Below are 24,995 nucleotides of genomic sequence, written 5' to 3'. Positions count from 1 at the left end.
TAGAATAGAATAGAATAGAATAGAATAGAATAGAATAGAATAGAATAGAATAGAATAGCATTAACCAGGTTGGAAAAGACTTTTGAGCTCATCAAGGCCCCATCTCTCTCTATATCCTTCTGCTTTACAGACCTCTGGATTCAAGATTTCTATCTATCTGTTCTTTATACAGAAACCATGCAGAATCCTTCCTACAGACCACTTCCATATTTCCTCTGCCTGTTATGCTTTTTTTCCAGGGTGAAAAGCCAGGCCTGCCCTCAGTGCTCTAAAGGTCTGCCTGGGATGGTTGAGGGTGGCATCATTCTCTTCTCTCCTACATGCTTGATGCTGTTTTTAATGCTCCTTTCCTGCTAATCCCTACCCTACTTGCTTGGCTGTGTCTGCACACTCCAGCTGATGTTTCCTGATGTTGTGGTTTGGCTTTCCTGCTAGCCCCAAAGCCCCCAGTGGAACAGCTTTAGGTTGCCTCCCCCATCTCCTTTCCTTCCCTGTCAGGGAAAAGCAAATGGGGCAGGAGGAGGAAAGAGAGGTACAATGACAAAAGCAAGGTCTTGACTCGATTTGGAAGTGAAAAGGTGAAGTTTAACAAAATGTAAAAGGCATTTGAGTAAAGGAAGGTTACAAAGGTATAATGAAAAAGGGTAAATAAAAATATACACAGAACCAGACACAGCTGGCAAAGGATTCTGGGGATGCCAAAAGGCTTCTCTTTAGATGCAGTGCCTTAGGAGTCTGGACCAGAGCGGCACAGGCCCCAGCCACAAGGCTAGCACAGCAGCAGGGTGTCAGATAGGTGAGGGCAGGACAAGAGAGAGGCAGGAAATGGCTTTCCCTTAAACAGGGTCGAGGGCAGGCAGTGGGAGTCAATAGACTTTGGCCTGGGGCCCCTTCCCCCTGGGCGGGGGCCAAGCCTCTCTGCCCACTTGGCTCAGGTTTCCTTGTCCACCCTGGGGCTAGGTTCTTCTCAGCCCAAGTCCTCTAACACAACTGAAATTACCTGCACACCTCCAAGAGCTCTCTCCTCAGGGAGAGCAGCTTCTGCAGCACCTCAGCCAGGACTCTTTTCCCCCTCACATCAACATTAGGCTTTGTTGGTCATTGTATCTCCACGCCAGCCAGCACTGAGGGACACTTCTGTAACCCTGGAAATTGACTCTTGGTTTTGCCACCCTTGCAAACTTCCTATTCCCAGAAAGCTCCCACCCCACCCTTTCATGCCCTTTATTATATGACTGATAAGAAAAACCCCAGGAGTGTCAGGGATGATCTCCCTCCAGTGAGAAAGTCAACCATTTCACCTCTCACTCTTGGGTTTTACTGTTTTTAACTGAGTTCTTCCCCCTTCTTCAAGTACTGATTATTTTCTTCTGCAATCTTTAAGGAGGAAGCTGCCAAAAGAATTAGAAAGTAGTGAAAATGACAAGAGGATAAATGCAGCTAGGTAGAGAAGAGAGCAATTAATAGCCTTTGATTGTACACTGAGCTGGCAAATGAAAGGAGAACCGTGACAAGGTGGAGGAGCAGAGCCGTGCACAGCCTGCAGACAAACAAACAAGCCTAGCCCAGCACACCCAGCATCAGGATAACAGGTGACAAAACCAAATTAAGTAGACTGCCTCTTAGCAGGGTCTAACAAGCATCACTATTTTCAAGTGCAGTGGCAATTACAGAATGATGCAGGTGGGAAGGGGCCTTAGGGGACACAGCTCAGATGCGCTAAGAGCGCAGGAACATAGTTTCATTGTAGGTAGCAAATGAAACCAGAGGAGGGCACAAAGGCTGTACACTGAGGGGCATCACACAGCCAGCCAAGCCACATCTGATGAATGATTTGTCAGCTGCTTTTTGTCCTCAATGATTTGCCACCTGCTCTTCTGCCTAGTCTCTCCAACTGCAAGCATCTATGGAACTTAGTACCACAGTATCAGTCAGGGTTGGAAGGGACCACAAGGATCATCCAGTCCCAACCCCCCTGCCATGGGCAGGGACACCCCACACTCGATCAGGCTGGCCAGAGCCTCGTCCAGCCTGGGCTTAAACACCTCCAGGGACAGGGCCCCAACCACCTCCCTGGACAACCCATTCCAGGGCTCCACCACTCTCATGGGGAAGAACTTCCTCCTCACCTCCAGCCTGAATCTCCCCACCTCCAGCTTCATTCCATTCCCCCTACTCCTATCACTACCTGAGATCCTGAGAAGTCCCTCCCCAGCCTTCTTGTAGCCCCCTTCAGATACTGGAAGGCCACAATAAGGTCACATTGAAGCCTTCTCTTCTCCAGCCTGCACAACCCCAACTCCCTCAGTCTGTCCTCACAGCAGAGCAGCTCCAGCCCTCTGCTCATCCTCTTGGCCCTTCTCTGGACACCTTCCAGCACCTCCACTTCTTTCAGAGGAGCTGAACACCAAAAGCTGTCTGTACCTTCAAAGATATTATTAGGCTGGGAAATGAGATTCTGAGTTGTCTAAATTATCCCAGGCTGGAGAGACAGTGTTATGCACTGGCAGCACTGAGAGCTCAGTCTTTGCTCTTCTGTGACTCAGCTTCTCTGGGCTGAATTCACTTGAGCAAGGTGGTGTCAAATCAGCCCCTGTAGGGTACTCACAGTCACAGAATCAACCAGCTTGGAAAAGACCTCAGAGACCACCAAGTCCAACCTACTACCTAATACCCAGCACCTCCTGACAACTAAACCATGGCTCCAAGTGCCTCATCCAAGCCTTTCTTGAACACCTCCAGGGACAGGGACTCCACCACCTCCCTGGGCAGCACATCCCAATACTTGAGGCCAATAGATGTGGCAGAGCACTTATGGATGCTCCTGCCCATGTAGTGCAGCACCAGGTCAAGTAAGGGACCTGAGGGCACCTGCAATGGCACCAGTCACCTGTGCAAGCAAAATGGGCTTCCCCCTTCACGCAGTGGTGACAGTGATACCTCCCACAACTCACCATGACTCTCCCAAGCAAAGTTTGCATTGCCCCATGCCAAAAGCCAGGTTTGAAAAGCCAAGCTGCTTGCAAGGGAAGAGAAGGCTCCAGCACAGAGATTGAAACCCAGCACTCAAACCCAGAACTGCTGAAACACTTTATAACTGCTTTTGGAAAAACTTGCAGTTTGCTGATTCAAAAATGAACTTCAGCTGGAAACAGAAGTTAATTGAAGGGGGAAGTGAACAGGAGTGAAACTGAAATGTAAAGCACTGACATTACAGAATTGAGATGGAATTTCTAAGCCATTTTTTTGCTTCAAATTTTGTCCTGATTCAGTAGAGGGAAATGTTTTGATATGTGGAAAATTTCTGTGGGATGGGAATCCGTTCCTTGCTCATCTGCTAACACTTACTAATCTCTGCAAAGTATTTTGAGAGCCTAACAATCTCACAGGATCTCACTGAAGGCTATGATTAAAGCTATTTACCACGGAGGTAATGGGAGGCACAAAACCGATGCAAAAGTAAAAAGGATACAAAGGAGAGCCCCGAGTCAAGCTCCGTGGCTGGAACACCTGCCTCCCCTCTTTAACCACCAGAACTGCATGCCCAAAACACCAACTCTCTCTCTTCAGTCCAAGGTGAAAGTCTGGCTGCAGATGAGAACCAGGGACACTGCCACTAGTTTCCCATTCTCAGCTCTCCAGGTGGTGAATGCTGAAGCTTCCTGTGCACAGAGACGTACCCTCGGGGCAGCAGCACTGAGTGTGAAGGGGAGACAGCTTCCTGGTGTGGCCCTCGCCCACAGTGCTGATTCCCTGATGAAGTCAGGATGCTGCCAGGGGCATTTCTTAATGAGGGGATACCTGGCCATGAGCCACCCACACGAACTCACATTGTTGGGACCTCACAGACCCAAGAACACAACATTCAATGAGAAGATGTGACCTGCTTGAACAAGAGGACACAGTCTCAGGCTGCGCCAGGGCAGGTTTAGGCTGGATGTTAGGAAGAAGTTCTATACAGAGAGAGTGATTGCACATTGGAATGTGCTGCCCAGGGAGGTGGTGGAGTCACCATCCCTGGAGGTGTTCAGGAGGAGACTTGATGGGGTGCTTGGTGCCGTGGGTTAGTTGTTCAGGTGGTTGGATTGGTTGATGGGTTGGACACAATGATCTCGAAGGTCTCTTCCAACCTGGCTTATTCTATTTTATCCTTTCCAGAACAGAATGAAACCTAAGAATGAGGGATTTGTATTCTCACTTCAGTTGTACACTTGGCTGACATGCAGAGAAGTGCAAAGAGTGGCCAAGCATTTAGCTGTGTGGCTGCAAAAGTTTTCTGGCTAATAACGTTGGAGCTTATCATAAAGGGCAGAGAAAGTTGCTAACATGACCTAACTCAAGGGTAGTGTCAAGCCTGGACATTAAATCAGTATAGCTGCCTCATTTCTTCTCCTTGACAAGCAAAATGCAAAAAGAAGGCAAGAGAAGGTCTTTGCTTTCAGTGAATTTTGAATATTAAGACAGTGGAGGGTTCAAAGGTAAATTGTTACTGGAAAACCTGAAGGTATAATCAGCCAACCTACAAAAGTGTGAGTCTTGTTGCCATGACACCTGGAAGGATTTCTTTCCAGGCTGAGAGCACAAGTAGACATAAGGTAGCTAGTGGGAAAGCAGTGCAAGTTGTTGGAACAGCACAGGAGCTTCCTGCTACAGCCATGAAGAACACAGCAGCAGCAGGGTAGCATTCTGCAAACCATGCTTGCCAGGAGTTGTATTTGGAGACAGAATCTCAAAGCATCCTAGCCACCTCCCCAGGTTATTATGCAGTACAGTATCTCACTCAGCAAAGAGCATTCTGGGTTCCAGGAGAAGCCCACATGCATATGACAGGAGATCAGACACTTTGGTGAAGTGATGCTACAGGGTGTGAGTTCTGTTTAATGGCTAAGCAGAGGACAGTGCATTAGTGCTGTGAATCTCATTCTCACAAGGCTGCAGGGCAGAGAGGTTTCATTAGATTTAGTACATGCCAGTGAAGGGATGGGAGGCAGTGCCCACAGGCACACACCACAGAAAATGTTCTTCCTACTCTCACAAGTACTCTTCCCAGCAAGAGAGATTGGCCTTTGGGATGTGCTGCCCAGGGAGGTGGTGGAGTCACCATCCCTGGAGGTGTTTAGGAAGAGCCTGGATGAGGCACTTGGTGCCATGGTTTAGTTGATGAGATGGGGCTGGATGATGGGTTGCACTCAATCTCAAAGGTGTTTTCCAACCTGGTCTGGTCTGGTCTGGTCTATTCTATTCCATCCTATCCTATCCTATCCTATCCTATCCTATCCTATCCTATCCTATCCTATCCTATCCTATCCTATCCTATCCTATCCTATCCTATCCCATTCCATTCCATTCCACCTCCCACAGTGAGCCAGGGTGTCAGGGGACTACTTGTACCTTACTCAGCACAGAAGATGGCAGGCCGGAAGAGAAGGTTTAACTAACTTTGTAGCAAAGGCAAATGTGAGATGGAAAATGAATAAGGGGGAACAACCTGAAGGAACTGAGATCTACTGAGCACCTAAACCATTCTGTGAATCTGTGATCTGTTTGGCCTCAACATGAGGAGAAACTTCTTTCCAGTGAGGGTGACAAAGCCCTGGAGCAGGCTGCCCAGAGAGGTTGTGGAGTCTCCTTCTGTGGAGACCTTCCAAACCCCACCTGGATGCATTGTGTGGACTACCCTGGGTGATGCTGCGTTTGGCACAGGGCTGGTCTCTGGAGGTCACTTCCAACCTCTAACCTTCTGTGGTTCTGTGAGCACAGCTTGGAGCTCTCCACTGCTCATCTGCATATGCCAAGCACGATTTGAATCCCTGTGTTCAGAGTGAGAGTAAGTTCAGTGCAACAATGAGAAGAAGGTGAAGGACACTGGTAAAGGTAACTGATTCAGCCGCAGTCCCCTGCAAGTGGCATGAAAGAGGGAGAGCAGCAGACTCTCCTATTAAATGAGAAGCTGCAGTTTGCCAATTGCAACCAGAAAGAAGAGCACATAGGTTTTATCAGCTGGAGAAGGCCTGCTGGGGTCAGAACCGGACAGGGCAGGGTCGTCACAAGCCCAGCAGACAATTTCTGGCCGTGGCATCGCACGCAGCGAGGACGTGAAGAGAGCAGGACACAGTAAGTGTGCTGCACCACATTCCTTGTGGGGATGCTGGACTTGAGCAAAATGAGGAAAGGAAATGCTGCTAAGGTTGGGATCCTGGGTCCCAGGGGCTCTTCCCTCACCCACGACTATCAAAATGGCCAAGAAGAAAAAGGTAAGATAAGGTAAAGAGAGCAGCAGAGAAATGAGTGCCAGTGACTACCTGACCTACTGGAAAGAGACTGCAAGGCTGTGGTGCTGTTCACTCCAAGATCATTCAGGACCATGCTGAGCAGAAATGTTTCTAGCCCCTTTGTACCAGCAAGGGGTGAATTTGGGGTTTGGTGGACTCTCTAAATTAAAGACAGTGTGCCAGCATAGACTTCAGAGAGCTTTGACTGTCACACAGAGTGCATTTTTCATCCATCAGTCTAGACAGAATGGAGTTAAGAGCCAGGTAATCATGAAATCACAGAGTGTTAGGGGCTTGAAGGGACCTCCAAAGCTCAGCCAGCCCAACCCCCTGCCAGAGCAGGTCACACAGGAACACATCCAGGTGGCTTCTGAGTGTCTCCAGAGAGGGAGGCTCCACACCCACCCTGGACAGCCTGCCCCAGTGCTCTGCTTTTATTCCAAGCTTGTTCTGACTCAACAATCTCATTTGAAAGAGAAAAAAAGAGTGACACTGAGCTATTTTACACACCCCCAGCACAGGTGACTTAGGGAAGAAATAGTTGTCTATTCTGATCAAATAATAAAGGCAACTCACTGCAAACCATTTGCTGCTGCCAAGGTGAGCCACTGATGGATGAGCCTGTCTTTAGTTATCAAACAAATCATCACCACTCTTGCAGGATTGTCTAAGAAGATCACAAAGCTCCTCAGAAATTAATGCTTTGCACATTCCCATTCTTACCCAACAGGGTCAAAACCTCCCTGAGCTTTCTTCTCCTCCAATGCCTCACCTGTGGAGGAATTCAGTTCTTGAATGAGAGCAACCTACCAACTGAAACAAGCCAACGGGGTCAGCTCTTGAGAGATGCTGCCAGGGAGGGGATGGCTTCAGCCCTTAGTCCATCTGGATGGGCTCTGCACCAGGGGGGTTAGCTTGCTGAAGAGCATTGCAAGGTTTTAATAGAAGTCAACTCAACAGATGCCTCATAGATGAGCAGAAAGCAATTTGCAGAGCAGTTGTGCCTTTTAGCTACTACAATTCCTCTGCTTTGCCTGATGTTTTCCAAGGCTCTGACTGGATGAGCAGCTGGACCCACCTAATCTATATTTCAGAGGGAAGCAAAACCTGGAGATGTGGAAGGTGAGCCTATTGGAGTTTTCAACACAAATTACACTGCCAGGAGCTGAGTAACATTTAAAGTTTGGAGAAACATTTGGAATGGTGTGAGAGGGTGACTAGGAAGCTTGTATTTTAGTCTTGAAAGATGCTAAGACTCTGGAGATTACTCGTCCCTGATGGCAAGCCTCTTTATTTGCAGTGCTCATTTCATCTAATTGTCTCTTATTTATGCTTTCACTTTCAAATGATGCTAAAAAAGGCAATTGGATTGGCAGAGTCTAAAATAGCAGTTGATAGTTGCTTCTGGGGGGAACTGTTACATGGAGCTGGTGGAGAATGCCCAGAGGAGGGACACAAAAATGATCAGGGGGTTGGAGCACCTCTCCTACGAGGACAGGCTGAGGGGAAGAAGATAAGGCTTCAGGCAGACCTAAGAGCAGCCTGCCAGTACCTGAAGGGGGCTACAAGAAGGATGGAGAGAGACTGTTGGCAAAGGCCTGCAGGGACAGGACCAGGGGCAATGGCTTCAAACTAGAGAAGGGCAGATTCAGATTGGATATCAGGGAGAAATTCTTCACCATGAGGGTGGTGGAACACTGGCACAGGTTGCCCAGGGAGGTGGTTGAGGCTCCATCCCTGGAGGTTTTCAGGGTCAGGCTCAGTGGGGCTCTGAGCAATCTGATCTAGTAGAAGTCCAAATGCCCACCAAATCTTCTCTATCACTCCCCTTTAGATGGACAGGGGAGAGGAGAAGATATAACAAAAGCCATCTCTAAGATAAAAGCAACTTAGTAATAATGATAAGCAAAAGCCACAGACAGCATGGAAGTGAAAGCAGAGAGACAGAGAGATGCTAGTCTCTGCTGCACACCAGCAGGATGGGGTTGGTCCTGGGCAGCAGGGCTCTCTAAGCTTGGTGATTCCTCTAAATCCCCAGACTTCCTCCTTTCACTTCATCCTTACACCTGAGCTGACCTCACGTGCCACGGAGTACCCCTTGGGCCAGTCTGGGTCAGCTGGCCCAGCCGTGTCCCCTCCCTGCATCTTGCCCACCCCTCACTACACTCTTGGGGCAGGGAAGTGTTGGAAGAACAGAGCCTGGATACTTGCTCTGCAGTAGCCAAAACACTGCTGTGTTATCAACCACTGCTGCAAAACACAGCACTTGAAGGATGCTTTGAGGAGAATTAACTCCAGCTCAGCCAAACCAAACAGAGCCTAGGGAGAAGCACTTCTCACAACCAGAAGCTGTGGAATGGTTTTGGAACTAAAGTGTTAAATTGCAACTGGTGTTTCTGAGGTCTTTGTTAGCAGCCAAACCTTGCTGAGCAGACAGCAGCACTAATATGCACAGACACAAACTTTGAGAGCACTTCCTATTACGATTTAATGATAATGCAACAACCAAAGAAGCCTCTAAAGAATAAAAAAGGCAAAACAAAAGATTTTCACAGAAATCTCAGAACCACAGAAACATCCAGGTTGGGAAAGAGCCTCAGGATCACCAAGGCCAACCCAGAGCCCTGCTCTGCAAGGCTCACCCCTAAACCACAGCCCCAAGCACCACAGCCAAACCCCCTGCAAACACAGCCAGGCTTGGGGACTCCACCACCTCCCTGCCCAGCACATTCCAAGCCCTCACCACTCTTGCCTGAAAAAAAGCTTTCCTGATGTCCAGCCTGAACCTCCCCAGGGGCAGCTTGAGGCCATTCCCTCTTCTTCTGTCACTAATGACCTGGGAGCAGAGCCCAGCACCAACCTCTGCACAACCTCCTTGCAGGGAGCTGTCGAGAGCCAGGAGGTCTCCCCTCAGCCTCCTCTGCTTCACACTAACCATCCCCAGCTCCTTCAGTTGCTCCTCATCAGATTTCTTCTCCAGGCCCTTCCCAGCTTCCTTGCCCTCCTCTGCCCTGGCTCCAGCACCTCCACATCTCTCTTGTCCTGAGGTGCCCAACACTGGACCCAGCACTGGAGGTGTGGCCTGCCCAGAGCTGAGTGCCAGGGGACAATCCCCTCCCTGCTGCTGCTGGACACAGCATTGCTGACCCCAGCCAGGAGGCCTTTGGCTTTCTTGGCCCCCTGGGCACACTGCTGGCTCCTCTTCAGCTGCTTGCCCATTAGCTGAGTGCCAGGGCACAGTGCCCTCCCTGCTCCTGCTGGACACTGGTGGCTTCTACAGGAAGAATAAAAGTGCAGTTGCAGCAGGCAATGTGTGGCACAAGCATTGGGCTGGCAAACAGCAGCACCCCACAGCAGACCCTCCTCCTGCCCACAGCCCAGGCAGGCTGCCTCCAGGTCCCTCACAGCAGCAGCTCCTCTGATTGCTTGTTTGGAGGACCTGCACAGCGCTGCCCTTTCCTCTCCCAGGCTGCTTAAGGGCTGTCCTTGTGCACACCGAAGGCAAAGCCCCACTGATGTCAGAGAGCTGTCCTCTACTAATCAGCAGTGCACAGGCACGGAGATGAAGCCTGCCAGCCTTTCTCACCCTTCTGCAGGAAGGAGAGTTTCCAAGTCCCTGCCTGCCCAGCCAGACAACTGCTCTGATGGACGCCTGGCTGTGCTCACGCAGTTCTGTGCTCCACAAAGGATTCCTTTCATCTCATTCCTGAGGATTCCATCTCTTCTGTGCCTAATGCCAGCACCTTTCTCTCCTGGAGCCTGTTCCCTTCAGCATTATTACAGCTGAGACAGAGAGACTCAGGACAGTCCAGATGAACCAAAGCACCACAGCCACTTCCTAGGCAGCCACACAAAGCTGTTTCTAGTAGAAACACTGATGGAAGCACAGCCTTTCAGGGACAGGGAAGATGAAAGCATAAGCAGAACACATTCAAAGGACATAAGCAAATGGAAGATGAGAGGATAGGCCCCAGAGACAGGGAGGCAAATCAATACTTCTTTTCCTCTTCACTTTTGTTAGGCTCTTTTCCTCAGCTCACAGAACAGTATTTGTCCATATTATGGTCCCTGTTAGTGCATAATTAACACCCCATATGCTACAGTCGCTCCAAGGAGAACTCAGAGATACTGAGCAGCACTCCCCTTCTGCCCTTAACGTTGTGCTCTGTGTTTAACCAGCCCCTCGGCTGAACTGGGGACAGAATAAGCTCCTCCTCACTGCTAAGGTGATGTTGTCACACAAGTCAGTCAGAATATGCCTGGCAAGAGCCAAGCATAGCTATGCCTTTATTATTCAAACCATTATCAGTCAAGGGAGAAGCTCAGCCCCTTTTGTGTGTGTTAAACCTGGATAGATGAGCTTTGTGCAGGAAATTCAGAAGAGACTTGAAAGGAAATGAATCCCTCAGTCAGTTGTTCACCCTGGTCACCCTAGGCTGGGGGGGTGCTGAGCAGCCATGCTGCCCACCATGAAGCCTTTCAGCTGCTGCAATTGCCTCCTGGTGTGGGGCCCATGAGCCTGTACACCTTCAGTTCTGATGGTCGTGCTCCTGGCTGGCACTGCTCAGCTTTCCCTCACCCAACCACACTAAGGGTTACCACACTACAGCACATACAAATAGAATCATAGAATCAGCCAGGTTGCAAAGACCTCAGAGATAGAACAGAGCAGAATTAACCAGGTTGGAAAAGATCATCAAGTCCAAACTATTACCTAATACCTGACACCTAACACCTCCTGACAACTAAACCATGGCTCCAAGGGCCTCATCCAGGCTCTTTTTAAACACCTCCAGGGATGGTGACTCCACCACCTCCCTGGGCAGCACATCCCAAGGGCCAATCTCTCTTGCTGGGAAGAACTTTCTCCTCACCTCCAGCCTAAACCTCCCCTGGCACAGCTTGAGACTGTGTCCTCTTGTTCTGGTGCTGCTTGCCTGGGAGAAGAGACCAACCCCCACCTGGCTACAACCTCCCTTCAGGGAGCTGGAGAGAGCAAGAAGGTCTCCCCTCAGCCTCCTCTTCTGCAGGCTGAGCAACCCCAGCTCCCTCAGCCTCTCCTCACAGGGCTTATACTGTGCCTGTATCCCCATTTGTACCTCTTCCTTCTCCTCTTCCCTCCCAGCTGGCTGTGTTCAACACCTAGCAAGAGATTTCCCTTCAGGATATTATCAGGAGCAAGCAAAGATTAGCTGCAGGAGCTGCATGCATGCTAAGGACACTATCCAAGTGAGTGTTACCTCAGCAGCATCAACTTCACTACTGTGCTAACACGGGGAAGGTTATTGTTCCAAGTTTCAAAGTGGCAAGCTCTGTACACTTTGAAAAGGCAAAACTTCTCAGCAGGAAGCTTTGGGCTGCTCTTCAGTACACTTTATGAAAGGTTTATGGATTTCATCACAGCTGATTAGTTTATTGTCTAGACCACAGATTATTTTTCATCAAATTCCTTGTCATATCTGTGAGCAATTCCTGTAGTGATGGATGAGGCTGGTGCCTTAAAGTCATCACTTTCTCTGTCAGCAGGGAAAGCCACTGAACCCTGTCGAATGGAGTATCACCTCTTCCCCTGCAGCCGGGCGGTGGAAGGGCACAGGCTGTTCTCACAAGGGTGTGCAGCAGGCTGGGGCTCAGCCTGCACACAACCAAAGGATTGTGATCTGGGGGAAGAGTCTGAATTGTCCAGCTGTTACAGGAGTTGGAGACTTTTGCTTGGCTAAGCTGCAATTGCTCCTGAAAGCTTGCAGGGAGCAGAGGCTTGGCCATTGAGACCCAAGCTGGCGCGCTGGGCCCTGGGGAGGAGCGGCGCTCCCAGGGACCCAGTTTGTCATTGTTAGTTTTATTCTCTCATAAAATGAGAACTATAAATCATGGCAAGGCACAGGTGTCAAGGAAAAGCCATGTTCACTCTGCAAAGCAGTGAAAATGTATGCCTCCTGTAATTCCAGGCCAAACCTGAGGGCCCAGCATGCCACACAGTCAAAGCTACACACACAAATACCTCAGTTCCTAGACAAATGTCCCTCAAAACTCATCACACACACTCACAGCATCACTGTCTTAGGGGCTGGGAGGGACCTCCAAAGTTCAGCCAGCCACAGCCCCCTGCCAGAGCAGGAGCACCTAGAGCAGGTCACACAGGAACACAGCCAGGCAGGGCTGGAATAGCTCCAGAGAGGGAGACTCCACAGCCCCCCTGGGCAGCCTGCTCCAGGGCTCTGCCACCCTCACAGGGAAAACATTTCCCTCCTGTTCCCATGGCACTTCCTCTGCCTCAGCTTCCACCACTGCCCCTTGTGCTGGCATTGGGCATCCCCCAGCAGAGCCTGGCTCCAGCCTCTGGGCACTCACCCTGCACAGCTTTAGCACCAGCAATGAGGTCACCTCTCAGTCTCCTTCTCTCCAAGCCACAGAGCCCTCAGCTCCCTCAGGCTCTCCTCATGAGGAAGATCTTCCACTCTTCTGATCATCTCTGTCACTCTACACTGGACTGTCCCTCCTGAACTGAGACACAATACTCCAGATGTGGCCTCAGCAGGGCAGAGCAGAGGAGCAGGAGAACCTCTCTGGACCTACTGCCCACAGCCCTTCTAACCCACCCCAGGATGCCCTTGGCCTTCTTGGCCACCAGAGCACATTGCTGGCTCATGCTCAACCTCCCATCCACCAGGACCCCCAGGTCCCTTCCCCCTTTACTGCTCTCCAACAGCTCACTCCCCAACCTCTCCTGCTCCATGGGGTTGTTGTTTCCCAGGTGCAAGGCTCTGCCCTTGCTCTGTTTCATTTCATCTCTCCCTGCCCAGCTCTCAACCTCTCTCATTCTGGCTGCATGCAGCACAACCTCCTGTGGCAGCCGCTCCACACAGTTTGGTGTCAGCAGCAAACTTGCTGACAGTGCTCTCTGTGCCCTCATCCAGGTCATTGATGAAGATATTGACCAGCTCTGGTCCCAGTACTGACCCCAGAGGGACTCCACCAGACACAGGCCTCCAACCAGACTCTGTCCCATTGACCACAACCCTCTGACTTCTCTCCTTCAACCAGTTCCCATCCACCTCACTCCCTGGTCATCCAGCCCACACTGCCTTAGCTCAGCTGCAAGGTTGCTGTGGCAGACAGTGCCAAATGCTTCACAGAAGTCAAGATAAACCACATCCTCTGCTCCACCATTGCTCTGCAGTTATAGAGGCAATGAGTCCAACCATGCAGGAGATGGGAAAATCAGCTCACTCCCTTCTGCAGTCAAACTAAAGACCCTTACAGTAATGGACTAGGCAGAACCAGAAGCCAACCACTGCCAAAAGCATCAACAAACTTCAGTGTTGCTGTTTATCCCTTAGAAGGATCTGCCTGCTGCTTCTCTATTCCTCTATATGATTTCAGAGGGGGAAAAAATAACTCTCCTACTCCACAGTTCATTTTTAAGAGCTAATTGCTGCATAAAGAAAAGCACAGGCATGTTATGAAACTAGAATGGTACTGAAATATTCCACTGCCTTCTTCTTTACATTCCCTGTGCAGCAGAGACAGCTGAGAGACCTCTTCTGAAGTAACTCTTTCCCAAGGAAGGCAAAGTTAAATCTGCCTAGAGAGGGTCTGAACCAGAAGCTTAAACTCATCATTTTGAAGGCAATAGACCTGGCACTTAATGTTGTGCCATGCCAAGCTACAGCCCCACCTCTGGATAAATACAGACTCTGTGGCAGATGGATGCTTTCAGAGCCCTCCCTGGAGCCTTCCAGTGCATATTGTGTTGTCTCTTTCGATGATGAACTCCTGGAAAGGCCTGGGCCCGTCCATTTTGCTGTGTTTTGTGCACCTCTGCTCTTTACAGGGTTTCAAATGATCCTCCCCATTAATCCACTGATGAAGTACCCTATGAAAGCCAAATGCTGCCTGCCCTGCCAGAGCATGGCCTCAAACGTGGCATAAATACCATTTGCTCCCTGTTATTTGCAGTGCCTAGGATGGTGCCCCAGGGAGCCAGGCATCCAATGCCTAATTCATGGCTCACACAGGAGAGATGAGCACCAACTTTATTGGACTGTGAATGAGGCTGCTGGTAAGTGACATCCCCACAGCCTGCAGGACCTCCACACCCCTGTGCCTCCCACCACATCTGACTGTGCTACCCCTGCTGCAGCTCAGTAACCCCCTGCCAGCTTCCTGACCAGAGCCACCTGCAGAATCAGAGCAGTGCAGCCTGCAACAGTGCTGAACTGTCAGCCTGGTGCTTCCAGCCCAGTGAGCACCCCTCTTTGTGCCCTGCTGCAAACACTGGCCCCTTGGTACCACCTCACAGCAACTGCAGCTCTGCCAATGGCACAAACAGACAAACAGACTCAAGGTAATGTACCATGGATTAGTCAATGACCTCACATCAGTGTGACCTCCCCTGAGTACTGCCTTCACAGTAACTGAAGCAGCAGGGCTGTGCCAATGGGGAAAAGCAAAACCCACACCAAACCAAACTAAACCTCCCCAAAAAAGCCCCCCCAAATCAACCAACCAAATAAACAAAACAATCAAACAAAACCCCCACAAACCAAACAAAAAAACCCCAAACAACCAAACAAAAAGCTCCACAAACCACACACAAAAACCCCAAATAACCAAACAAAAAGCTCCACAAACCACACACAAAGAAACCAAACAAAAAAGTCAAACAAAAACCCCACAAACCAAACCAAAAACCCCAAACAACCAAACAACAAGCTCCACAAACCAAACCAAAAACCCCAAACAACCAAACAAAAAGCTCCACAAACCACACACAAAAACCCCAAACAACAAGCTCCACAAACCACACACAAAGAAACCAAACAAAAAAGTCAAACAAAAACCCCACAAACCACACACAAAAACCCCAAATAACCAAACAAAAAGCTCCACAAACCACACACAAAGAAACCAAACAAAACATCAAACAAAACCTCCACCAACCTACCAACCAACCCCCCAAGCAAACGCCCTCACAAACCAGCCAACCAAATAAACAAGCAAAAGCAAACCAAAGCAATAAAGCAATTAAACCCAGCCACCCCACACCACCCAACCAACCAGAAGAAACCCAAACAGACACACAAAGATCCCCCAAAGGCTGAAGGCTACCTAGCTGCTTGTTGGCAGAAAGATGAAGTTCATTTCCAGTATGTCAGTGCTGGTTCTTTCTCCCTCAGCCGATGGCAGGACAGAGCATTCAATGCCACAGAGCCCCAGGTGCCTGTGGGCAGTGCACCACCAAGCTGCATGGTCATGGCTACAAACAGCCTGGACACTAAGTTCCAGCTAAGGCAAAGGACTTGAACAGAAACTGATGGCTGGGAAGGCAATGGCAGAGGGATGTTCTGCTGAAAAGCTATGGCTCCTGTTCTCTCTTATTTTTACTTACATAATGCTGCTTTCAACTACCCTCAAAGCATCAAACTAGTAGCTCCATCACCTAACTGGTTGGAATAAAGACCCCAGCTGCAAGGCCTTCCCTGGGCAAGGGGATTGCCTTCCACTTGTGGTTAAGAGGCCATGGAAGCAGCAAGCACCACCAACTTGCCAAAGGAGATAGGTACAACATGGATTGTGCTGCCTCTCAGGGCAGGAAACTCCTGTCAGGGCTCCCACTGGCGTCTTCCTCTGGGCTCTCCACAGCACCAAATCTTATGGCTAATGTTCAGAAATTATATCTGTGATAAGCTGGGGGTTAACAGTGGAGCAGATACCCATCTGCAGCCTGCAGAGGTCCCAGTGCCAGAGCAGGCAGGTGCCCCAAAGAAGCCACTGCACTTTTGGGAGGCTGTGCTGTGGCAGGCTCCTGGCAGAGCCTGTGCACCCACAGAGGAGCTCGTGCTGGAGCACGCCTGCTGGCAGGACTTGTGGCCTTGCAAGGGACCCACACTGGAAGGACTCATGTTGGAGAAGCTCATGGAGAACTGCCTCCCATGGGAGAGACCACACACTGGAGTGGGGGAAGAGCGTGGGAGGTCCTTCCCCTGAGGAGGAAAGAGAGGCAGAGACACAGACTGCAACCTCCATTCCCTGAACATCTTCACTGCTCAGGGGGAGGAGGCAGAGAAATTAGGAGTGAAGTTGAGCCCAGGAAAAAGGGAGGAGGGGGGTGAGGTTTCATTTGCCATTATCCTTCTCTGATGTTAATTGGTAATATAAATTAATTTTCCCAGGTCAAGTCTGCTCTTCCCATGACAGTAACTGGTGGTGAACTGTCACTGCCCTCCTCTCCACCCACAAGCCTGCCATTGTATCTGCTGTCCCCTGGCCAGCTGAGGAGTGGGACTGACAGAGTGGCTTTGGTGAGCAACTGGCACGCAGGCAGGGTCAATCCACCACATCAGCCCTGATCCTACAAACCATTTATGCACCTGCTTGTCTTCACTCATGAATTACAGCAGAGTTATTACAAGCAGTACTGAGGAGCTAGCAAATCTACTTAAGAAAGCCTGTATGATGCTTAACAGGCTTATCATGTCTGTTTCAATCAATCAGAAACCTAACCATCTCTGCTCTTCTGAGTAGTAAAATCCACTCACATTACCTCACACACACATACACTTGCACAAAAGACATTTTCAAGTGAATAGGGGAGAATCCATCTCCTATTGCACTCAGCTGTGAGGCATGAACGCTTCCAACAGTCTGCATCCTCCTGCTATATCTCTTTCTCACAAAAGGAACTCATTTCAGCTCAGAAATTAAACAGATGCTTAACACCCTGGCTCCCACAGAGCCAGCAGAGCAGCTCTGCACTGTGTGTCATGTTTGAGCACCCCAACATTCATGCTCTGAAAAAGGATAACCAACTTCCACAGGTTTCCCAGTGAAGGTAACTGTATTTTTAGGCCTTTCTCTAGGGAGATATTCTATAAGCTCCAGATGTCTCAAGCAAATTTTGGTATTAAATTTCACCTTTTAATCATTTAAATCCACTAAGCCAGCAGAGGGTACTGGGGGTGGGCAGGGTGCCCTCCTCCCTGCTGAGCATGAATAGGTGAACACAGAAGCTTTTCTCTGGTCATTCTCAGCACTGGCTCTACATCCTTGGCCTTAAAATAGGATCCCACAGCTGCTTTAAACAGTAAGATGAGGGTGCCCTAGAATCCACCAGGAATGTCAGCTTGCCTCTGGATGTATGGAGTACGTGTGAGTGTATGGAGTCAGCTGGGAGCAGGAAGGAAACAACCTGAGAAGTGGCAAAAGGGTAGGGGCAGAGATTCGCAAGCGCCTCCTGACTTCAGCCAGTGCAACAGTTCCTACAAGGCCAGTTTGGCTGGCTGGAAAAATGGCCAAGTTGGAAGCCCCTGCCTTGTCCAGATGTACAGCTCAGCTTTTGACTGCTTCCCAGACTAAGTGAGGTCCTTATCTGGCACAGAGTTACCTCTGCCTGCTCGGCGTGTGAGCGGGGAGCCCTCGCTCCAAGGAATCACTTTGTAAGTATCAGACTTCCAAGCACATTCCAAAGCACTGCATGGAGTGTGTCAAAAATCAAAAGGAGGGGAGAGGCACCAGAGGTAGGGTGTGAGAGACAGTCACAGGGTGCAAATGGGCACACTGCAGGCCTTTATCTTTCTGTTCTGGTCCTCTCCTGACTTTTTCCAGTTCTTTGAACTAGCTCATCCTTACTGCAGTTGGGATGAAAGGATCACCACGTGCCACTGACGCCAAGCAAAGCTCAGAGATTCCTGCATCTCCTCACAAAAGCACACAGGCAGAACACTTAATAAACAAGTACAGCCCCTTGCAAGACAGCCATTGGGAAAGAGAAGTACCTGCTGTCTCCAAGGGCGGGATCCTTGGGCCTAGCATCGTAGACAAAGCGCTCTTGGGAGATCACTACGACGTTGTCTGTAGTTTCATTTCCCAAGACAGTGATCACAGGGTAACCCATCTGCAGTGTCCACTGGTCCATCACTTCTTGGATATTTACAGATTTTCCAACCCTTTTTAAAGCCTTCAAGGAAAAAAGAGAATGACAGTTTCAGTATGCTGAGCAATGCCATCCTTGAACACAGAAAACTTTCTGCTTTGTGGTCCCAGAGCCCACAGTTAGGTATGCAGCTTTGAATAACCACCACCCCTGCAAGCACACACATTTGCACCCAGCACACACACACTGCATAATTCAACCCCGAGTCTCTCTGTCACAATGCACAGATTAATGTATCCCTATTTGCCAGAGCGTGTCAATAAAATGGTGTAGTACAAGGGGATTTCCATCAGAAACAAAGGGAGATCCTCTGGCACTTAGTGTCACAGGAGATGAGGCTGGGTGTGGGAAGGATGGCAGGCAGTGTTCCTTCTTCAGCAACAGAAATGTGCCCAGCTGCCAAATGCTCCCAGCTCACAGCCAGGCAGAACCCAGCAACAAGCCCTCAGAGCTGAGGCTGCAATTGCAATGCATTAGGACCGAAAGAGCTGGCAACAAACGTGCTTACAGATGAGGCCAATGGAATGATTAGCCTTAACAACAGACCTGAGCACACAGCAGAGCTCTAAGAGTTATGGCCACAACACAGCCTCTTTCCTGTGCTGTTTCATTAGCTGTGGGTCCTGCTGTTCCTTCACTCCTCCTCCTGACCCCCCATTGCCCAGAGCTGTCCCAAAGGCTTCAGCACAGGAGCAAACCAGGTGTGACTCAAGAAAGGCTTTGGCAATGGCATTCAGCTGCAGATTAAGCCTTAGATTTCAGTGCCTTACTGTATGACACACATCACAACCCTCACTGACAGTCAGCAGAAACACAGAACTTGGTTGAGTTGCACACACACAGGTGGCTCATGACTTCAGTCCTTGACCTGCCAAGAAGAATACAGATTTCCCCACAGAGACTGTGTCAAATCAGCTGGAGCCACCCAAATGCCTTGGACACCCTCCTGCACCTAATCTGCTGCCAGCTGCCCATATGTGATCAACTACCTGGAGTGCCCAGTCAAGAGACAGTGGTTTGTGTTCATTAACAATCAGCTGCTAGCAACTAAACTGCTCTCTGTGCTCTGCTGATTGTGCTGACTGCCTCCCTGGGACTCCACTTGCTCCTAGTCACTAAGTGTCAGAAGAGATGTCCTGAAGTGTTCCACATATCCCTGCAGCACTGGTGGAGCCAGAGCAGACATCATCCTTCTCTCAGCTGGAGATTCTGGCAGCTAGAAGCCAGGTAGGATGAATTGAGGTAAGCATTGTTAGATGTCCATAAACAGGCAACTGAAAGGAGATTGTGGCCAGGTGGGGGCTGATCTCTTCTCCCAGGCAACCAGCACCAGAACAAGAGGACACAGTCTCAAGCTGTGCCAGGAGAGGTTTAGGCTGGAGGTGAGGAGAAAGTTCTTCCCAGCAAGACAGATTGGCCATTGGGATGTGCTGCCCAGGGAGGTGGTGGAGTCCCCATCCCTGGAGGTGTTCAAGAGGGGACTGGATGTGGCACTTGAAGACATAGTTTAGTAGTCATGAGGTGTTGGACTTGATGATCTTTGAGGTCTTTTCCAACCTTATGGATTCTATGATTCTATGGTTGTAACTGAATCCAGCCCTCCCTGCCAGTGCCTGGAGCTTGGACACCTAGCTCAAAAGCACACACCTGCTGCTCTGGAGACATGCCAATGTCTTGACCTCCAGCTGAATGTTAGCTCTGGCATCAATCCTTACAACATCTTGAGCTGGGATTTGTGCCCCAGCTCCCTGACTGTACTCTACACTGCCCTGCACACTGCCTTTATTCTGGAGTGCCCAGGCTGGCTCCACAGGCATGCACCTCAGGCATGCTTGGTTGAGCTGATGAAAATTAAACTCTTACCTTACAGATCTCTGGACTGAGATCTAGAAACTCAAGCCAAGCTTGGGCATAACAACCACAGGGTAGACGGGCACAGCAGCTCTAAGTCTCTACAAGGTGCCAAATGTTGTAGCAAACACTTACCTGCTCACAGCAAACTTTCAGGCTCTCATAGCTTTGCCCTGCACCCAAATCCTAGCTCCACACAACATCACAGACACACCTAATGCACACACCAAAGCTGGGCACGTCCGTGTGCTCTCCAGCTCGTGTGCCTCAGCACGCTGCTGCTAAAGTCAAAGCCAGGCTGACTGCAGGGAGGGGTGGACTGGATGACCTCAAAGGTCCTTTCCAACCACAGCATCACAGGTTAGGGGCTGGAAGGGATCTACAAAGCTCAGCCAGTCCAACCTCCCTGCCAGAGCAGGAGCACCTACAGCAGCTCACACAGCAACACGTCCAGGCAGGGCTGGAATAGCTCCAGAGAGGGAGACTCCACAACCCCCCTGGGCAGCCTGCTCCAGGGCTCTGCCACCCTCACAGGCAAAACATTTCCCTCCTGTTTCCATGGCACTTCCTCTGCCTCAGCTTCCACCACTGCCCCTTGTGCTGGCATTGGGCATCCCCCAGCAGAGCCTGGCTCCAGCCTCTGGGCACTCACCCTGCACAGCTTCATCACCAGCAATGAGGTCACCTCTCTGGCTCCTCCTCTCCAAGCCACAGAGCCCTCAGCTCCCTCAGGCTCTCCTCATGAGGAAGCTGTGCCACTCCTTTCAACATTTTTGTGTCTCTGTGCTGAACTCTTTCAAGCACTTCCCTGAGGTCCTTCCTGAACTGAGGGGCCCAGAACTGGACACAAGATTCCAGATGTGGCCTCAGCAGGGCAGAGCAGAGGGGCAGGAGAACCTCTCTGGACCTACTGCCCACAGCCCTTCTAACCCACCCCAGGATGCCCTTGGCCAGCAGAGCACATTACATAGAATACATAGAATACATAGAATAAACCAGGTTGGAAGAGACCTTCAAGATCATCACCTCCAACCCATCAACCAATCCAACACCACCCAAACAACTAACCCACGGCACCAAGCACCCCAGCAAGTCTCCTCCTGAACACCTCCAGTGATGGTGACTCCACCACCTCCCCAGGCAGCCCATTCCATTGCTGGCTCATGCTCAACCTCCCACCCACCAGGACCCCCAGGTCCTTTTCCCCTTGCCAACCCAGGCCATTCTGTGACTCTGTGATAGCAGATTCCATGCAATAGCTTTCCCTGCACATCAGTGACAGAGCACAAGCCAGGAAGCATATTGTAACGTAACAAGGAACAGAAATGCTGCAGAAAAAGCATCTTTAGTGTTGCTGTTAGGGTAACTCAAATGGGGATTTCTTTGCATCAGGTTTTTGTGCTTGCTGTGGGGTCTGAAGCTCTCAGTGTGCACTACTCAGTGCAACGGGGTGGGGGGGAAGCCAGAGTCGATTCCTGCTCCCCCCTCAGTGCTACACATTGAAGCATTTTACCTTTGAGAGCGTGTTCCAAAGATCATTCCTGGCTGCATTGCCATACTTGTGAATGGTTAAATAGTCCTGTGGAAATAAAACACAAACACAAATCAGCATTACCACACAGAAGCCCAAACAAGCAGGGCTGTGAATCACTGCTATTAGAAGCTAAATCACCTCTCTGTTTGCACTTGTCAGGGAGCTGGAAGCACACAGTGTGTTCATCCTGAGGGAGTAAATAAACAGTGCCTTAAGGTAGATTACAATGCAAAAATTGCTGCTGAAGATTTCATTTACAGCATTCAGTGCTCTTCCCTTTCACTGCCTAAGCCACGCCACAAGCTAAATATTTTGAATGCACTTGTCTGATCTCAGGAGGGGTTCCAAGGTAATCCTCAGCAATGCATGGAATTGCTGCTGGGGAGATGCAGTTTCCAGTTGCTGGGTTTGCAGGTCATTGTGTGTCCAGCATCAGCCATCAGCTCATCTGCAGGATGGGAAGATCTGTGGCACAAGATTTACCTGAGCAAGAGTCTAGGAGGATGATTAGGGGACTGCAGCACTGCCTGGGGAGGAGAGGCTGAGGGACCTGGGGGCGTTCAGTCTGGAGAGGAGAAGACTGAGAGGGGATCTGATCAATGCCTATCAATAGCTGAGGGCTGGGGGTCAGGAGGGAGGGGACAGGCTCTGCTCACTTGCTCCCTAAGACAAGGAGCAATGGATGTAAGCTGCAGCACAGGAGGTTCCACCTCAGCACAAGGAGGAACTTCTTCACTGTGAGGGTGACAGCCCTGGAGCAGCTGCCCAGAGAGCTTGTGGAGTCTCCTTCTCTGAAGCCCTTCCAGCCCTGTCTGGATGTGTTCCTGTGTGACCTGTGCTGGATTCTCTGCTCCTGCTCTTGCAGGGGGCTTGGACTCAATGATCTCTTTGGGTCCCTTCTGACCCCTGACATCCTGGGACCCTGTGATTGTTACAGGTTTAGTGCCCAGCCCCCCTTTCCTCTCCCCTCTTAGCCACAGATAAGACAGGGAGGGAAAACCAAACCAACCAACCAAAAAGGCAGGGAGAGTTTTCTAGTTGACTTACACAGAGTGTTTCACCCCTCCACTAAAAAGTGTCAGATCCCATCAGTATGGATATGAAACAGAAAGAAAGGGAAAGGGAAAGTACTGCCCAGACCCTGAAAACAAGTGAGAAACCACAGCAGAGGCTCAGGACCTGGGGAGTGAGAGGGAGACCCAGAGGTGCAGGATGGTGGTGGTGGCAGTCACAGCATGTCCTCATCTCATGGCTTCCCAGGGTGGGCAGCATGAGCTGGGTCTTATTCAAACCACTCCACTGATCTACAAAATCCAATCTAGGGAGATCCTGGCACTGCAGTGTCAAAATACATCCCACTGGCAGCTGGGGCTGGGGCAGCCCATCACAAAGGCTCTCTGCAACAGGGGAGGGCAGCAGAGGAGCGATGGGAAGCCAAACCTGTGCTGGTGCACCGGGAGCTGCGTGTGTGCTAATGACAGACGAGCCTCACAGCCTGGGGAGGTGCTCAGCTCAGTGCTTGCACTTAGCAGCACAGAATCACACAGATCCAAGAGCACCAAGTCCAACCAATCACCCAACCCTAACTAAGCAACCAGACCATGGCACCAAGTGCCTCAGCCAGGCTCTTCTTAAACACCTCCAGGGATGGGGACTCCATTGCCTCCCTGGGCAGCACATCCCAAGGGCCAATAGAACAGAACAGAACAGAACAGAACAGACCAGGCTGGAAGAGACCTTCAAGATCATCGCATCCAACCTATCAACTAATCCAACACCACCTAACCAACAATCTTTCTGGGAAGAACTTTCTCCTCACCTCCAGCCTAAACCTCCCCTGGCACAGCTTGAGACTGTGTCCTCTTGTTCTGGTGCTGCATGCCTGGGAGAAGAGACCAACCCCCACCTGGCTACAACCTCCCTTCAGGTAGTTGTAGAGAGCAAGGTCTCCCCTGAGCCTCCTCTTCTGCAGGCTAAGCAACCCCAGCTCCCTCAGCCTCTCCTCCCAGGGCTGTGCTCCAGAGCCCTCCCCAGCCTCATTGCCCTTCTCTGGACACCTTCCAGCAACTCAACATCTTTCTCTCAAAGGCTGAGTGTCCATTCTTTTCCCACAGCGACTCCAAAGATCGTTCCTGATAAGCAAACACGTTAAAAGCCCAAATGGATTAGTTTATCCATCTGCCCAAGTTAGGTGTGAGCCTTCCAGGCACAAAACATGTCTGGTTTTCAACAGCACCCAGAGAGACAGCACTGCTTGAGTGGCTGGCCACTGGAATGTGCTGCCCAGGGAGGTGGTGGAGTCACCAACCCTGGAGGTGTTCAAGAAGAGCCTGGATGAGGCACTTGGTACCATGGTTTAGTTGATGAGATGGGGTTGGGTTGGACTGGATGATCTGAGATGTCTTTTCCAGCCTGGTGAATTCTGTATGCTTCTATCATCCCACATCCCTGGATAATAGATCCCTCAAGTCCAGAAGGGAATTGAGCAATGATTATTTGAAGAAGCACTTGGGCTGGACCAGCTAAGTGAAAAAGACACATCAGAGGCTGCACATCAGTGGGTGCTGCTGCATTTGAATTTCTACCATCTTCCTTTCACACAATGGTAGGAGACAAACCCTAATTTACAGCACAATGCTGCAGTGGCTAAATGTGCTGACTCTGCTAGCTGTGCTTTGTCTGAAGGACAGGCTCTGGGAATAATTAGTGTTTGGAAAGCAAATTTCCTGATACACAAATTGTAGCACCTGTGACAGATTCAGCTTTTGTCAAGCAGCTCCCAGCACAGCGAGCAGCAGCTCCCAGCACAGCGAGCAGCAGCTCCCATGTAATCACAGGCTAGGAGGGCTGAACAGCAACACTGGCTCTGGAAAGGCAGTGCCAAGGCTTAACAACGTCATGAGACAGGCTTGGGGGGCAGGGAAGAAAAGGCACCCTGGTAGAGGCTGCACCTAGAGCATGCTGTGCTGCCATTTGGGCTCATTTGGGGCACAGAGCCACACTCAATAGCTCCCACAGCTATGGCAGCTGCATTGCAAATTAAACAGAGAAGCTAAAATAGAAATCAACAGCAGTGGGCTGAGGCAAATACAGGCATAAATGAGCAACAGCAAACAACTGTGGAGCCTCCTTCTCTGGAGCCTTTCCAGCCCTGTCTGGATGTGCTCCTCTGGGACCTGGGCTAGACTGTACAGTCCTGCTCTGGCAGGAAGGACACTGAGACACTTGAATGAGTCCAGAGAAGGGCAACAAAGCTGGGGAGGGGTCTGGAGCACAGCCCTGTGAGGAGAGGCTGAGGGAGCTGGGGTTGCTTAGCCTGCAGAAGAGGAGGCTCAGGGGAGACCTTCTTGCTCTCTACAACTCCCTGAAGGGAGGTTGGAGCCAGGTGGGGGTTGGTCTCTTC

The 24,995-nt window shown here is 50.4% G+C and overlaps 1 protein-coding gene across 1 annotated transcript in view; it reads right to left on the bottom strand.

Moving 5' to 3' along the window:
* TRHDE (thyrotropin releasing hormone degrading enzyme) overlaps window positions 1-24,995 on the bottom strand; it is a 121,265-nt gene that overhangs the window by 74,275 nt on the left and 21,995 nt on the right. Inside the window, exons 2-3 of the mRNA XM_009901300.2 lie at window positions 21,572-21,637; window positions 18,050-18,231 (exon numbers count right to left, since the gene is read on the bottom strand). Of these exons, the coding sequence (XP_009899602.2) occupies window positions 18,050-18,231; window positions 21,572-21,637 (248 nt within the window). The remainder of the gene's footprint in view (window positions 1-18,049; window positions 18,232-21,571; window positions 21,638-24,995) is intronic.

The sequence above is a fragment of the Dryobates pubescens genome, chromosome Z (assembly GCF_014839835.1).
Source record: "Dryobates pubescens isolate bDryPub1 chromosome Z, bDryPub1.pri, whole genome shotgun sequence".
NCBI classification, from domain to species: Eukaryota; Metazoa; Chordata; class Aves; order Piciformes; family Picidae; genus Dryobates; species Dryobates pubescens.
The sequence above is the reverse complement of the archived record's forward strand: the minus strand, read 5'-3'. Positions and strand labels throughout refer to the sequence as shown.